At 32.5% G+C, this 16,036-nt stretch overlaps 1 protein-coding gene across 1 annotated transcript in view; it reads left to right on the top strand.

Moving 5' to 3' along the window:
- The window catches only part of LOC119632917 (ABC transporter G family member 18), a 48,366-nt gene that overhangs the window by 15,956 nt on the left and 16,374 nt on the right, over positions 1-16,036 (top strand). The window contains exons 4-10 of the mRNA XM_038026070.1: positions 2,904-3,099; positions 3,276-3,421; positions 9,439-9,677; positions 9,742-9,864; positions 9,946-10,244; positions 12,642-12,810; positions 14,740-14,840. Of these exons, the coding sequence (XP_037881998.1) occupies positions 2,904-3,099; positions 3,276-3,421; positions 9,439-9,677; positions 9,742-9,864; positions 9,946-10,244; positions 12,642-12,810; positions 14,740-14,840 (1,273 nt within the window). The remainder of the gene's footprint in view (positions 1-2,903; positions 3,100-3,275; positions 3,422-9,438; positions 9,678-9,741; positions 9,865-9,945; positions 10,245-12,641; positions 12,811-14,739; positions 14,841-16,036) is intronic.

Here is a 16,036-nt window from a genome sequence, read left to right as displayed (position 1 = left end):
AAACAACAAAAAAAAAAAAAATGCGAAAAAACCTTCTAGGAATAGTTAAGCCACTATCTAAAGAATATTTTGGAAAAGCCCCTATGTGAGTTTAATAATAAAAAAAACCCTTCAATATAGAAAATAATATCTAATGTTCTCCACAAATGTGACAATTCTTCTAAATTCATATACAAAGCAATTAAATGCAGGTTTTTACATACGAAAGAATGAAGAATTATTTTCAAGTTTTTTTCTTTTGTACTAGAAAAAGGAGGCGTGGTAGTTCTAAGAAGAGGTAAGGAGTAAGAAAAATTTTTGTTTTTCCCAAAAAGCTGAATACAACAGCGAAAGCTAACGTTCAGCTACGTGATTGCTCGGCTGGTTTTTCTTCAGGTTTTCTTAAGCGCTCCCTTTATTATGGAAAGTTATTTTATCCACGGCTGAAGGATGAGAGGTATATTCACTTTGTCAAAACGTTTGCAACGCCCAGAAGGAAGCATCAGAGACGCCACAAAATATATATATTCTTGATTAGCATCAAATTCTAAATCGATTTAAGTATGTCCGTCTGTCCGTCCTTGTAAAGTCTGTTGCAAACATTCTCCTAACCGCGAAAGTAAAGTTATGGATTTCAAATTTGGCAGAAACATTGGAAGTTCTTGCAGGAAGCTTGATATTGAATTTGGGTCAAATCGATCGAAGGACATGCCTACAGTACCACGTAAACTGAGGACCCTTCTATTTTTAAAAGGAATAAAAAATTGATTTTACTCACTACTCATAAACAACACCAGATGAATATACAAAAATTTAAATGCACGCTCTATGAGTGATGCTTTAGCATCTGTACAAAACTGGGAAAAAATCGACCACGCCTACCCAATATTATAGCGTATCAAAATTAAAATTTTTTTTCAACACCTTCATCAGAGAAACAAATCAGCTTCATAAACCCCATAAGGTATATAAACTCTTGATCAGTTTCAAATTTGAGATGCATCTAAACATGTAAGTCTGTTTGTCTGTCTGGCCAGCTGTGTGGTATTCATGGTAAACATTCTCTCCTTAGTGAAAATGAAGATATCGCCTTCCAAGGACACGCCTACAACGCCTTCTCCATTTTGAAAATAGAGAAAATCAGCCGCGCCCACACCATCTTGTAGAGCAAGATCAAAATTTGTCTTTTACTTTTTTTTTCTTTTTTAGGATAACGGGGATGGGTATACAAGATTCGGTCATGATCGAATATAATTTTTTTACTTGTTTTTATTTACTATCGACGTGTACCCGATCATTTTCTTTTGTCATATATGGGAGTTTTGAAAGTGCATACAAATTTGTCTGATATTTACAAACGGAATGATGAATGAACTCAAACTATGTTCAATAGTATGGACAAAAAGTGATGAAACTATTATATTACACTGCACATAAATTATAGATTATATTGTTTAATGAGTTTGCGTGTCTATGTCAAAGAGCTGTCGACAATTCAGTTTAATCGCTTAATACCTTTGTTATAGTAAATACAATAAATCGATTTTTTTTTTTTTTTTGTAGTATCTATTTACAGAGATGAATCAATCGTGTAACGTGATGTTCAATTTCTTATGAATTGTAATAAGCAATTAGCAATTAATTAGAAGTATGCCAAAAGTATTTATAATAAATCGAGAGGTAATCGAGAGAGCTACTAAGCTAATATATGCACCTACGTATACTCACCTAGTAACACTAATAAAAATTCCTTGAACAATGAGAAAATTTATGAATAATTCTAACCTCAAATTATTCTAATAGACCAATTATAAATTTAAATGTGATTAATTGGACGTCTGTATGTATATATATAACAAGTTCCGGTACGATATGGCATATATTAAAAGTATTATAATGAAGAAGGGGGGGAAATACCGTATTTTTCGGACTATAGGACGCATCGGACGATTAGCCGCACTTCAGCTTTATAATATGGTTTTTAGAAAAGTATGGGTTAAGGTTATTTTCGGATCAAAATTTCTATTTATTGTTAACGTAACTCGTATTAGTAATATTCAGTTTATCTTCATACTCGATACTATCATTCGTTATTGCAATTTACAATTTTATATATTAAACATATATATATATATATATATATATATATTAATGTATTAGAGACAACTTATTGAAAAAATAAAAAAATTCACACCATAAGATATATCCAAAATTCGAGTCCATTTTTCTATGTAAAAATGTGCATCTTATAATTTAAAAAATACGGTACATAGCCCGCTACGAGTGACTATTTGTTTAGATAAAATCATAAAATAAGTAGCATTAAATTGCTACCTAACTGTTTAGGTTTGCTATGTTACTTGGTTTTTCGTTTACGACATCTACCAATCTACCAATCAAACAAACAAACGGTGATCTCATTTTTGCGACCAGGAGAATGTTTATAAAGGACATTACACAGACGGACAGACGGACATGCTTAAAACGATTTAGAATTTGAGGCTTACCAAGCGTATATATACTTTGTAGGGTCTCTGATGCTGCCTTCTGGGCGTTGCAAACATTTTGGCAAAATGAATACACCTCCCATGCTTCGGTGACGGGTATAAAAATGTATAGTTGATGTAATGACTACATGACAATTTGATAGCATGTAGCGGAAGTAAATAACAAGAAGAAAAAAAGGAAATGTCCAATAAATATTAGCGTCAATTATGCAATAGCAACGAGCAATAACGTGCGGTAGGTTTACTAAAAATAAGCGAAAATAATCTTTAATTTGTGCCAAGGCTTCAAAAAAAAAAAGAAAAAAAGAAGACGACAATATATGAGTTTGTCAAGATTTATAGCAAAAAGTTTACAATTCAATGATTTACCGAATTATTCAGATGATGATAACAACAATTTCCGTTTATGTATTTCAGCATATCTGGCTCTACTGGAACAATTAAAGTCAATGGCAAAGTTGTAAGCACAAGTTCAGACAAATATCGGAAACTTTCTTGTTACATAATTCAAGATGATCTGTTAAGATCTCACTTGACCGTGGGCGAGACAATGATGTTGGCCACTAATTTAAAATTAGGCTATCAAGTGACCAAAGTACAAAAAGAATTTTTGGTAAGAATATTATGCATATTTTATAAACATTTATTTATCTATTTATTTATTTATTTATTTATTTATTTATTTATTTAATCATTTATTTATTTGTTATTGTCATATTAAACCTTTTTCAATTTTGAAAATTGGATTAATTGTTTACTTTTTTTTCTTTCTTATTATTACTTTTCCAGATAAATAATATTTTATCAAAACTAACTTTAGAGCATCGTTACAATGCTCTCGTAGGTAAATTATCCGGTGGTCAGAAGAAACGTTTAGCAATTGCTTTGGAATTAATTAGTAATCCGCCAGTATTGTTTTTGGATGAGCCTACTACGTAAGTAATTTCATATTTTTTATATATAAATCTAGTTTGATCTGATGAAAAGTTCATAACAAGCTTCATCTTCTTTAAAATATGCTTGGACAGCATAGTCGTTTTGTAATGTAGGATGCATCCGTCAGCACAATTCGTCGTTTTTTTTTTATAGCTGCCTCTGAAAGATGGGAGAAATATATTCAATTTGTCAAAACGTTTGCAAAACTCAGAAGGAACTGTTAGAGACTCTCTAAAAATTTTGAACAATGTCTATAATCGTATCTCCATAGCGGACGCAATAATAACTATAAAAAAGGCTCTATATATCTCGGTCACATATAATATCGTCTTGGGGCAAAACTGAACCCTAGGGTTAAGTCATTTATCAAAATTAATTAGGTGTTAGGTGTTCAAGAAAGGATTATCAGGCGTTTAAAGTCTTGCGTCCTCCTGGGGGATCATTTACACCCTGACACTTATGATGATCTTACGAACTTTGTTAGTGGGGAGCAGACATTGCTTCCATTGACTTTCACTTCGGTGTCGTTCCCCTTGGGCAATAATAATACATTTTTCTCAATACTACTAAAATAATTTAATATTGACTTCAATTAACTAACACGCTACATATGCAAGCTCAAGAAGTAGTATAAATGTATTTACCTGATTTAGCTGAAATGTAAAAATTCTGTATCTGTATTGAAACGAAATAAACCATTTTTGTGTAGTTGTAAATGCAAAAATAAGGCAAAAACAAGTTCTGGCCAAATGAGGTGCCACTTTGCAATTTAATTAAAAATTTTATTAGCTGACTATGATTTTTGTATAAATTTTGCTTTGTCGATTTTTTTGTTTTAACACATTTTTTTTATTTTCTTAGTTAATGTTTTTGAGTTGTTTCGTTACTCGTAAATGCATTTTATTTATTTCTTTCCAAAAACTGTTCGGAATTATTAATATATGACGTTCACTACACACGTGTATATACATATCTAGGGTGGCCACGAAGAGTTCCTACTTTTAATTTGACGTAAAAACAAGTAAGAAAGCTATATTCGGTGGCGGCCGAATTTCCCATACCCAACCCAATGTTTTCGATTATGAAAATTAATCCACCAGATCCTGGTGTCCACCACATTTATGAGCTTCATTTTGCGACCACAAAGCGTAACCCGGTTTTATTACTTTTGTAATGTATACGCTCTGCAACTGTGCACTTTTCCATGGGTATTTAGAAAACAATACTGAGTCAATTGTGGTTGGGCGATGAATCGAAATGAAATCTATAATTTATTCCCGATATCAGATGCTTTAAATACTGTCGAATTCTTTCTCCTCAGTAAGGACGCTATGCCTATGTAGTATATAAACTATCTTTTAATCTTTAAATCTTCCGATGATTCGCAAATTGATTTGAATATGTTCACTGCTATCGATTGCCAAGCTTTTGCGTCTTTTTAACGGGTTAGGTGTTTAGTTCCAGCTCGGATCTACACACGCTGCGGATATGCCTGTAAGCTAGATATGCTTGCTTTCTCTTTTTATATCCATCACCGAGGCATGAGAGGTGCATTCATTTTGTCGAAACGCTCAGAACGCTTGAAAGGAAACCTCAGAGAACCACTTGGTCTGTCCACCTGTCCATCCGCTCAACTGTATGATAGTTGTGGTAAACATTCTGAAAATTGCAAAATAATTTGAAAACAACTTGAACACTTGTACAACGGCCACACGTCTATGTAAGAGAAAGTGTGAACACCTTTGCTTTCCCTGTTTTTCGCTTATAACTCATAAAGTACAACACATGCAAAATCCAAGTTTATTCTGAATACAGAAAAAACCGATCCCGCCCACCCAATATTGTAGAATACGAAAATGTAGTTCTTTTCTCTTGTTTTATAATGATGGTGATGATGGGTATAGAAAAGTCGAACTTTTTTCTTGTTTATTTATACATGATATTTGTTTTCTTTATTTTTCCTTCTTGTTTATTTTTCTTTATATTCTTTATAATGGTTGTTTAGTCGTAATGCTTACCGTAGAATTTAATCCAAAACGTCTATCAAATCCCTCTCTATTTATTTCAGTTGAATTTCATGTATAAATAAATAAAAAACTAAATAAACAAGTAAATAAAAAATTTGAATAGTGTGGTGTTTACAAAATAAACGCAGTGACGTGATTACCTCCTATATAAATATATATATTTATATATATAAAAAGTGTGTATGTTTATAAACGTATACATCTAATGAAACATGCACTTATCATTGCTAGAACGGATAAAAAAGAATAAAGAAGAAGCAGAAAGTCTTTACCATTTCAAAAGACAACAATATAATATTGTTATGAAATTCGCTTTTTACAAGATGCAGTCCGTATCACTGGATCGTGGATATTTTGTCCAAGCGAAATACACTTCAAAATTCTTTTATTTTACTACTTTGTCTTTCACAACAGTAGGAATAATTATTTACAATTATATTTCTTACATGTAGGATTATTCACAATTTATTTTGGCCGTACTCTCAGCTCCAATGTTCATGCCCGACCAACTCTCCCCTCCACAAATATTTTATTTATATACATTTTTACAAGCATGTTACCTAAATACCTAAATTTATGGTTGTATTTCTAATCCCAGCCGGCTTTTCCGCTAATCGTTTTCATCGGCCTGCAGCTGCATGAGGCGCCTGCGAATGCTCATTTGGTTTTTTCTTCTTTAGGGAATTTATTATTAGGGAAAATCACTTAGCTGAAATTAACTGGATTTGGGATTTTCGTAACAATATTATAACAGAGTGAAAGTGTCTTGAAGGAATTTTCGAAACAATTTTTATTGATCTCTTTTTAACCAAATTGTTATTCCAAAATAATTTTGGCTTCTTTTCCTTCGCTAAATAATTTTTCGATCAAGCCAGGTTAACGTTCAAGTCGTTTATCGTCAGGATGAAGCTTAAGAGAGTTAAAAATATGCGTTAACTTACTGCTAAAGGCGTAAAGGAGCAAAGGAAAGGAAAGGGTTGCAATAAGAACGACACTGAAATTCAGTTCGCCTTTTCCTTTAATTTTTTTTAAAACAAAAACATATGCTAAAGGGATGCTAAGGCAAACTTTATATGGGCCAAGTTGTTTGTAATACGAAAGGCCAAGCGGGTCAATTCGGAACTGAACGGAATTTACTCTTTAGAACATCATATATAAGAGCGGATCAAATAACATACTGTCGATGAGCATAAAAGTAAAGCGCCACAGTTCAATTATTTATTCCAAGTTATTATAAAAAACTTTAAGAAAAAAAGGCAATTAATTACGTAATTAAGATTGACATTACATTAATGGAGGCATAAGTAAATGCATTAACATAAATGCGCGTAATAATATTAAACATTTCCTTTTATTTTATTATAACAAATATTGTAATAATTGCCTGAGAATTAATGCTTATTCTTGCTATTTAGGTTTTAACACAATCCACTACAATTTTATGCGGTTACGGTTTTAAAAACACGTGTAAGGCAAATATATATGTGAAACTGCGCTTTAGTTAATATTGAATCTGTTCAAGTTTAACCAATGGATTTTATGGTCAGCGGATAAAACAAGCAAACAAATCTGTGTTTATTTCCACACAGCTTGTTAAGTCTATTTAAAAGTTTTGCAATTAACTAATAGGCAATTATTTTTTAGGTCAATAAGGTTTATTGCTTTAGAATCATACTATATTTATCGTGAATAAAATGATCACACATTAACAAAGAGTAAACAATAATCACACTACAGCATTTTCCAATTAAAAAGCTTTGGAAATTTATTGAATGGCAGATGAAATTTTCTCATCCCTCTCCCCGTCAGATAATCTGTTAAGTAAATGCAATTCAAACTTTTTGGTTATTAAGACGAAACATGAACCAAAACTGGCTGGAATAGCTGATAATAAGTAAACATAATAAAGTATAAGTTAAAATGAAATTGCACATGGCCTTGAAACAAGAAGTTATAGTTTAAAATCAGAGAATGGCAAAATGTGGAACAAAAGTCGTGTCAATCGCTAATAAATTAATTGAATAATGACAATGACTTAGAAAGTAAGTAATTTGCAGAAAGCTGTAGCAGAAAATTGTGTAGCTTTCGAAGTCTTGAAATTTTGTGAGTTAAACGTCGATCGCTTATATGAACCTGCTTAATATTTGACCTTGATTGCAGATTAATCTTAAATCGAGTCATAAGTAACTTCCGTATGATTGTGTGGTATTTAATCTTTTTGCTATACCTCTTGTTGATTGGCGTGGATTTTGCTCTGATATTGCCTTCAAAAGGTCGTCAATCTTTTCAGGTCGTATCTTCAGAACGGAATTTTACAAACCAATTTCTAACTTCCCCATTATATATTTTTAAGTCTCTGGCCGTTTACACTGCATATTTGTTCAGCTGTCGCCTTAGCGCTATTGACTTGTTTAAATTCCCAAAGCATTACCTGTCGATTATGCACTTTTTGACTCTCCATATCGGAGGTTAAGAAAAGCTGTTGAACGTAAGATGCACCATATAAAACACTTGACAGAACAATAACTGAATCCTCATCTATATAGTGAAATCAAAAAGTCGTTTGTTTCAGTGACTTATAGTGGATAAATACGAATTCTATCTATCTGTATCGAAAGTTATTTATGGCTCGGCCTAAATATCTGCTGCTAATGTGGGCGAAGAAAGTTCATCTGGGGGAAACTCGATATGATCAAAAACGTGATGGATCGTGACTTATTTTTGCTCTTTCCACATTCCCAACAATACTTGTACTCTTCTGCGATCTATATATATATATATATATTCATTCCTTTAGATTCAGTTTTATTTGCTTTAGTGTGGCACGTAGTCTGCCGTTTATCTTATATCACTTGTTGATATATGGTGTCAATACCTCAGCTATAGTATTTTGCAAACTGGTGCCTTTTCCTTTATATAATTTGAAGTTACAGATGTAACCCGTCCTATATTCGTATAGCATTCTATTTAAAATCCCATGCATAATTGATTTCATGGGATTACACACTTTGATTTTGGTATTGATCATCCCATATTGTCTCGCCGATTTCCTAGTGAATACGTCTTTTTATATCCATCGCTGAAGGATGGGAGATATATTCATTTTGTCAAAACGTTTACAGCACTCACAAGAAAACATCAGAGATCCACAAAGTGTACATATTATTGATCAGCGTTAAATTCTGATTCGATTTCAACATGTCCGTCTGCCCGACTGTGCAAGCAATCTCCTCTTTGCAAAAATGAAGATATCGCTTACAAACTTGAAAATGACCGGCATTTTTTAAAGAACCCGCCTATAATGCCCACACGCCTATGCTACGAAAACTATGAACACCTTTGCTTTCTGTGTTTTTGCCCGCATTTTTCGACTTCACGGTGATGGGTGTATAGGATTCAGTCACAACCGAATATAATTTTCTCAACTATTCATTCTAAAATTGCTAAACTGTTAAGAGGAAAAGCCCGCAAGTAGAATACGAAAAGCATAGTGGTGGGCACGCGAGATTCGGACATCGCCGAATGTAACTTTTTTGTCTTTTTTTAATTTTAAAATGAATTTTTTACGAAGTTTTTCAATGAAGTTCTGAGTATATATACATATATATATATATATGAGTATATATACATATATATATATATATATGTATACATTTTTTTTTTTTTTTGAGAAAATATTTAATAAGGGATGACAGCTCATTCAGTTTAAACACAACAAAAACAGAAGGCTCGCTTCTTATCACATGGAACGTCATTGAGTATTTTATGAAAACAATTAGTAAGTGAACATGTAGAAGAGGTTATCAAGCCCTTTAGCAAATAAATTAATAATAAAAAAAAATTGCATAATAAATCGAGCGGAGATTTTTTTTTTTCAAAGTCATAGGGAATCACTATTAAATATATATTATTTTATAATGCTTTAAGCAAAATTTGTATATCTATTACATAATAACATATCATTTATTGTTCTCTTTACACATTTACAGGGGCTTAGATAGTTCTTCCTGCAGGCAATGCATTGATCTATTGAAAAAGCTTGCCTCTCAAGGTCATACTATTATATGCACCATTCATCAGCCCAGTGCAATGTTATTTGAAATGTTTGATAAGCTGTATACCCTGGTGGATGGGTACTGCATGTATCAAGGCCCCATTAAAGAATTGATACCATTTTTGGCTGATCAAAATCTTTTATGTCCCACATATCACAATCCTGCCGATTATTGTAAGTAATTATTTCCCTATTATCTATTCAAGTACACTATTGGAGTAAACTTTTTTCGAAATAGTGCTCGAAGTAGCCGTTGGAGATCACAGCTGTGATTTAGATAAACTTATTCATGCAGCAAATAAAAAATATTACGAAGACGCTGACTTCAATCGCGTTAAGAGATTTATTAAGCAAATTCGTGGTAAGTATACCCTGCTGCTATATTTTTTTGCTCTTTTTTGTATTGAGTGAAATCTTCTGTCTCTTTCATTTCATTTCTTAGTTGAAAGGCTAGAATTAGATACCGGTCCGGCATCCAATAAGCTAACAAAAAGTATGAAATATCTATCTTTGGATCACGAGAAACAACCTACTGATGAATTAGCCTTAGAGGAACGGAAAGCACTTAACGCAACAGTTGGCGGTAATAATGTTTTAAATACGTTTGACGTTGCCGAAGAAGATTCAGATGAGCAAACACAATTGGCGAACTCAAAAAAACCTCTCATTAAATCGGCCTCGTTTTTCATGCAATACTTGCTTCTGCTGAACAGACATTTCATTTGCGTTCGTCGCAATTATGTAAGTTTCAAATTAATATAATAAATAATGCTGAACTGAAGGAAAATATGACTGAAATGTTCCCAAATAGCTCTTTAGCTCCAAAGAACTAAACTAAAGAATATTTTGTCCTGTTACGTTCACCTATTCGTTAACATAATCTTCATAATTAAGTTAGTAGTCATAGGAATGCTCGCACTCGAGATAATTGAAATAAAAAACGTAATTTGCATTTGAGACAATCAAAGCAAAACTTATGTTACCTAAGTACTCCACCATTGTTTTACGTGAGCATTATTTAAATAAAGATTTGATGACTTCATTCATTCGTCTCACCTATGCTGACATATCCACAATCCTTAGAAGTGAGATAAAAAATTTGCATTTAATATAATTTTTTTTAGTTGATTTTGACAGATGGAGTGGCAAACCTTTTGCTCAAAACACATCGTGTCATCCATCGATTAAGAAAGAAAAAATTCGTGCATTTATTTCCGCAAGAATTAATTCTAATGAGTTAGAGGCCCTGTTTAGAGGGAACATTTAAGAAATTAAAAAAAATTCCTGAAAGATACGCTAAGCGACTCCAAAACTGTTTTGCTAATACCTCTACCGCAATATAAAAATGTGTCAGATTTGTGCTTTCATTCAATTATAAGCGCACACAAGAGATCTCTGAGTAAGATACTGCTTCCATTTTCTTGGCCCTCGCTGATGTATGTTTTCAAAAACTATAATAGAAAGTTGCAATGCTGATGATAGCCCTGCAAATGTAGGTTGAAGTAAGGACGAGATTTCACCATAAATGTGTCCGTAATAAAGTGGTCAAAAGCAATTACTTATAAGCTACAAATATATATATATATATATATATATATATAATTGACATAATTTTCTCATTTCCTTACTTTTTTCTTTTTTTTTTTCTAAAATCGGCTTAAGTTCATTGTCTCTGACCGTAGTATTAACAAATTTCATACCCAATAACATAGCAAAGACATGTTCAATTGAATTCAATTATTTGAGTAAACATGAATAGGATGAACGATACAAGTGCAAATCTATTTAACTGCCATAGAAGTAATACATACTTAATTAAATATAAATTTAATATTTTTCTTAGGCGGCATTTATTGAATATTATTTCCATGCCGCATATAATTTTTTTACTACTTTATACATAACAGTATATATATATATATATATATAAATTAATTATTGTTTATATTGTAAAAAAATGTTGTTTAAAGATTAATGGTATTTGTTTTTTAAAAAAAATAATCACCTATTACGGTGTTTAATTAACTTTTTATATCTCTATTAAATGTATCTCATGCTTTTAGCCGCTTTATATAACTAAATTAAATAATTGTTAACTTATTTAACCAATGGTTTCAAAAAGCCATTAACCTTCACATACTTAGCTCTTGAGCAAATACCGTTCACCTCTGAGAGCAATAGCGAACCATATGGTTAGTAAGTCACTAGATGAGAGATTTAATTATATGCTCTAAACTGGAAGCTTTTTGAAAACTCGTTATTCCAATTTTAGGATACGATAAGGCTGTCATTTATAATAGCTTTAGTGACTCCTGCGGCGAAGTCTTTGCACTGGATTTACATTACCTTTGAGATATCGAGCGATAGCCCACTGACACCACTTAAAGTACATACATGTTCTCAATCGCCAAGAACGATTCTGTCTGTCCATTCAACTTTGTAACAACAGAAGTTTTGAGAAAACGCTAAAGTTGTTGACATGTTAATGAGCGCAGATCTAATGGGTGCGACTCGGTTTTAAACATTTTTTTTTTGGTCGGAATTCTTTCAGTTGCAAGTTATAAAATCGATCAATCTAAAGCGTAGCTCCATCTAAGGCTCCGTGTTATTTATGCTAGATCTATTTTTACACTTAAGATGAATGAATTGGTCAAGTGAGCGCAAGTTTTGTTTTCTTTTGCCCTACCCGGCTTGCAGTAAAGTATATTAAGGTTGTGAGGGCATATGCTATATGCGGCGGAAGATTTGAATAAAACTTAAACATTTTACGAATCCACTACCTTTTACATATCTTTATTAAAATTATTTGTTGAAATTAAAAATTTAATAATATTTAACTAATATATGGTAGTATAAATGAGTGTAGAATTTTCGTAGTGAAATTTGGCACATAAGCGTAACTCGTTGTCCGTTTTGACTACAGAGGTATATATTTGGACTCTTCCCCAGTTAAGGCGTTTCTTGTACACCAAACCTCCATCTGGGAATAAAGTGTAATATCTGATATTTTATATTAAGAAAAAGTAAAAGAAGAAGCAGAAGCAGAAGCATCTGAAGGATGAAGTGCTTTAGATTTTTGTATTTTTATTTGTTTATATTTTTATTGCATAATAATTTTTCTCTTTTCTTATTTTTTAGAATCCATATCTAACCCGCGTTCTATCCCATATATTTATTGCATTCGTAGCTGGTTATATATATCGAAATGTTGGTGGAAATGCTACCACTGTACTTGGTAATTACGCTTATGTATACGGTAGTGTACTGCTAGTGCTCTACACCAGCAAAATGCCAGTTATTCTCACATGTAAGTGTTTTATATTCACATATTAATTGATATATATATATATATATATATATATATATATATATATAAATATTAATGCATTCATATAGTATTTTTCATTCAATGCAATGCAAAGATATTTATATAAAAAATGTAATTAGTATAAATTAAAAATTACCTTTACGTAAAGTTCAATTACTAAAACAAGTCGTTTGTTATTAACGCTATCGATAGTTCAATAAACTCTCGTACCCGGATAATTATACTGTATGCAACAACACATTGCACATACACAACAAATGCACGCCCATATGTTTACCATACATACATATACATTAATATCGAGTTTATATACAGCTATCGTTTATCAGTAGTCAGCGCAATTTTGTATAAAGCAAAAAAAGCAAAGTTAACTTTGAATTAAAAATGTGTGTCAGATGTACAGACATGAAATAAATATTGTCATGTTTGTTTGTTTTTTTTTTTTTTTTATTTTCATTTTTTATTCTTACTTTTATCACGTAGGTTAATAATAATAATAATACTAACTTACACGAACAAGTATTTGTTTAAGTGTTTACGGTAGGTCAAGGATACTCACGCCTTTAATTTTATTCAAATACAGAGTCTGTCAGCAGCAAATTATTGCATGCAATCAAGATTTCTGCATTACATTGGAACAAAAAATGTTTTTACCTATAACTTAAGTAAGTAAATAATGATCCACTTCACTGACTATCGCCAGTACATAGGTTTTTTTTTATCCATCGAAGGTTGTGGGGGTATTAACTTTGTTAATTCGTTTCGCAATGCATTGCAAGAAAGTAATTATATTCGATTTGTTTCCATTTTCAAGCTTCAAGTTGTAATCTGACGAAAACCATCTAAGTTTATAATTTCTTCTTAATTATGGACATTTGATAAAGTTTGCTCCGACGAGCCAATTACCATTTCTAAAGTCAGTTACTACTTGTATTTCTGTAGTGTATCACTTGTCCCAGGGCGATTTTAAAGTCGAAATCGATTTAAACATGTCCGTCTGTCCGTCTGCGTAATGTCAGCTGTAAAAATTCTCTTGGCCCCAAAAATGAAGCTAATGACTGAAAATTTGCTCTTGCACGCAGATTCGTATTGAAAACGTGCTCAAACGCTCGAAGGGCCCGCCTACGGGACCGTGCACACTGACAACCCCTCTGTATTTTTTTGCTCATTACTCACAAACCACAGCAGATGAACGTACAAAAATTTCAACATATATTTTATGGACGATCCTGTGGAATTTGTTCGAAAATCGGAAAAATTGACCACGCCTACCCAATGTTATAGTCTATCAAAATATAGTTTTCTTTTCAATATCTTTATAGTACAGAAGCAAGCTTTACACTCCCCACGGAGCATATAAATTCCTTAGCGAATTCGAAATGCGCCTACGCATGCTCTTCGTCTCTTCTGCCCATCTGTCCTCATGTTAGTTCCTCCATCAGCTAGTCTGCCAAACTCTCATTTGCAAAAAAGAGGATATCGCCTACAAATTTTGCAAAGGTGGTTGAATATACCCAGGTCAAGCAGGTCAAAGAAGATAACAACCAAAACTGAAAACATCTTTGCTTTCCGTGTACTTTGTCCTTTGCTCATAAGCTACAACATAAAATTCCACACCACCTAATATTATCGAGTAGAGAAATTTATACTTTTCCTTTTTTTCAAGCTTCTATGGGAAATCGATGAGTCCATCGATTAATGGCGTTATTCCTATCGAAGGTCTACTCCTAAATAACTTTAGTTTTAAGGAAAGTCTAAGTAGAAAAATATTATTATTAGATATCACAGTGACAATTAAACTTTTATCCCACAAAAATTAATTTAATAATCTTTAGAATAGTTTTTGAATCTATCCAGGATTTTATATTGTTCTGCATTTTTGTAATAAGAGAATTCTTTTCATTTTAGTTCCTTTGGAGATGAACATATTAAGGCGGGAACATTTCAATCGTTGGCATACGTTGGTGCCATATTTCCTATCGATTTTAACGTTTGACGTACCATTCCAGGTAAGTGCGTACATGCATGCAAATTTTTATCACTTATAGTTAAACAATTTCAATGAAAAGGTTAAACAAAAAAAAAAACAAAAACCACAAAAATGATTTCTGACATGCTTGTTGTACCAAATTAATCATAGAAAATTATTACTGGGAACACGTGTGCCAGATGAAATCATAATAGAAGTTTTGCGCATTTATAATAATATATGAAAAACAATGGATCGCTTGTTGAATCCGGGCCCTTTTTTTTTAAAGCAATTTTATTGTTTGTTCTTATTTTTTTCTTTATTTGTTTTTTTTTGTACATTTTTACGTTATCAAGTGAATAAACTTTTGCAATTAAAATAAAAATGATAAAAATAATCATGGAGAAACTTTCCTTCAATGCAATTTGTATCAGAATTTTCAATGTTTTTGTTCTCGCTCCAATAAGATTTTATTAATCTTTTCCTTCCACTTGTAAAAGTCAATAAAACACATCTGGATTTTGCAAGGGCACGTATTCAGCCTGGCTCTTTTGTAGGCAATAAACTGATTAAGGGTTCGTGTTCGTTCGCTATTTCAAAAAAAAAGGCACCTTTTCAAAAATTGAATCTTTGTTCATCATGCCTTGTCTTTTACTAAGTCTAATGTTGTCGTCGCCGGCGACCTATTAAGCATTGTTTGCACCTTTGCCTTTCCCTTTCTTCTTTGAAAAGGGTAATGTTTATGGGCACAAACATATTTCAGTTAAGATTTCAGGCCGTTAAGTAGATGCTCGTCGTCAATTCTTGAGTTAAACCCGTTTATTGAATACGCAAGTTCAAACTTTCAGGTGCAAAGTGGTCAAGAAGCAAGCACATGCTAGCCTTTACCAGTAGTTTGTCGTATCTCCCCACCAATGCCTTCTTTAATCTTTGCCGTTTCGCGTTCTTTCCCTCGGCATATCAAAAAGACCAAGCCGACCTGTTTGTTGCTATTACTATTTTTTTTCTTTTTCTTGAACATGACCAATCACTGAGAAGATGTCGGCTGTAGGTATAACGCGGTGATATGCGGAACGAGAAAAAGAGGGGGTTGTGTGACTAATCGGTGGGTGTTATGCGAACCTTCACTATAACTTCGACCCTGTATAGTCAAACCACACTGAGATTTCAATCCGCTAACACAACGACTTGATGGCCGCGACACTTATTAACTCCACTATGCGGTTACTAGCGCGA

Source organism: Glossina fuscipes, unplaced genomic scaffold (genome assembly GCF_014805625.2).
Source record: "Glossina fuscipes isolate IAEA_lab_2018 unplaced genomic scaffold, Yale_Gfus_2 2, whole genome shotgun sequence".
In the NCBI taxonomy this organism is placed as follows: Eukaryota; Metazoa; Arthropoda; class Insecta; order Diptera; family Glossinidae; genus Glossina; species Glossina fuscipes.
Note: the sequence above shows the minus strand (reverse complement) of the source record. Positions and strands in the feature narration are given on the sequence as shown.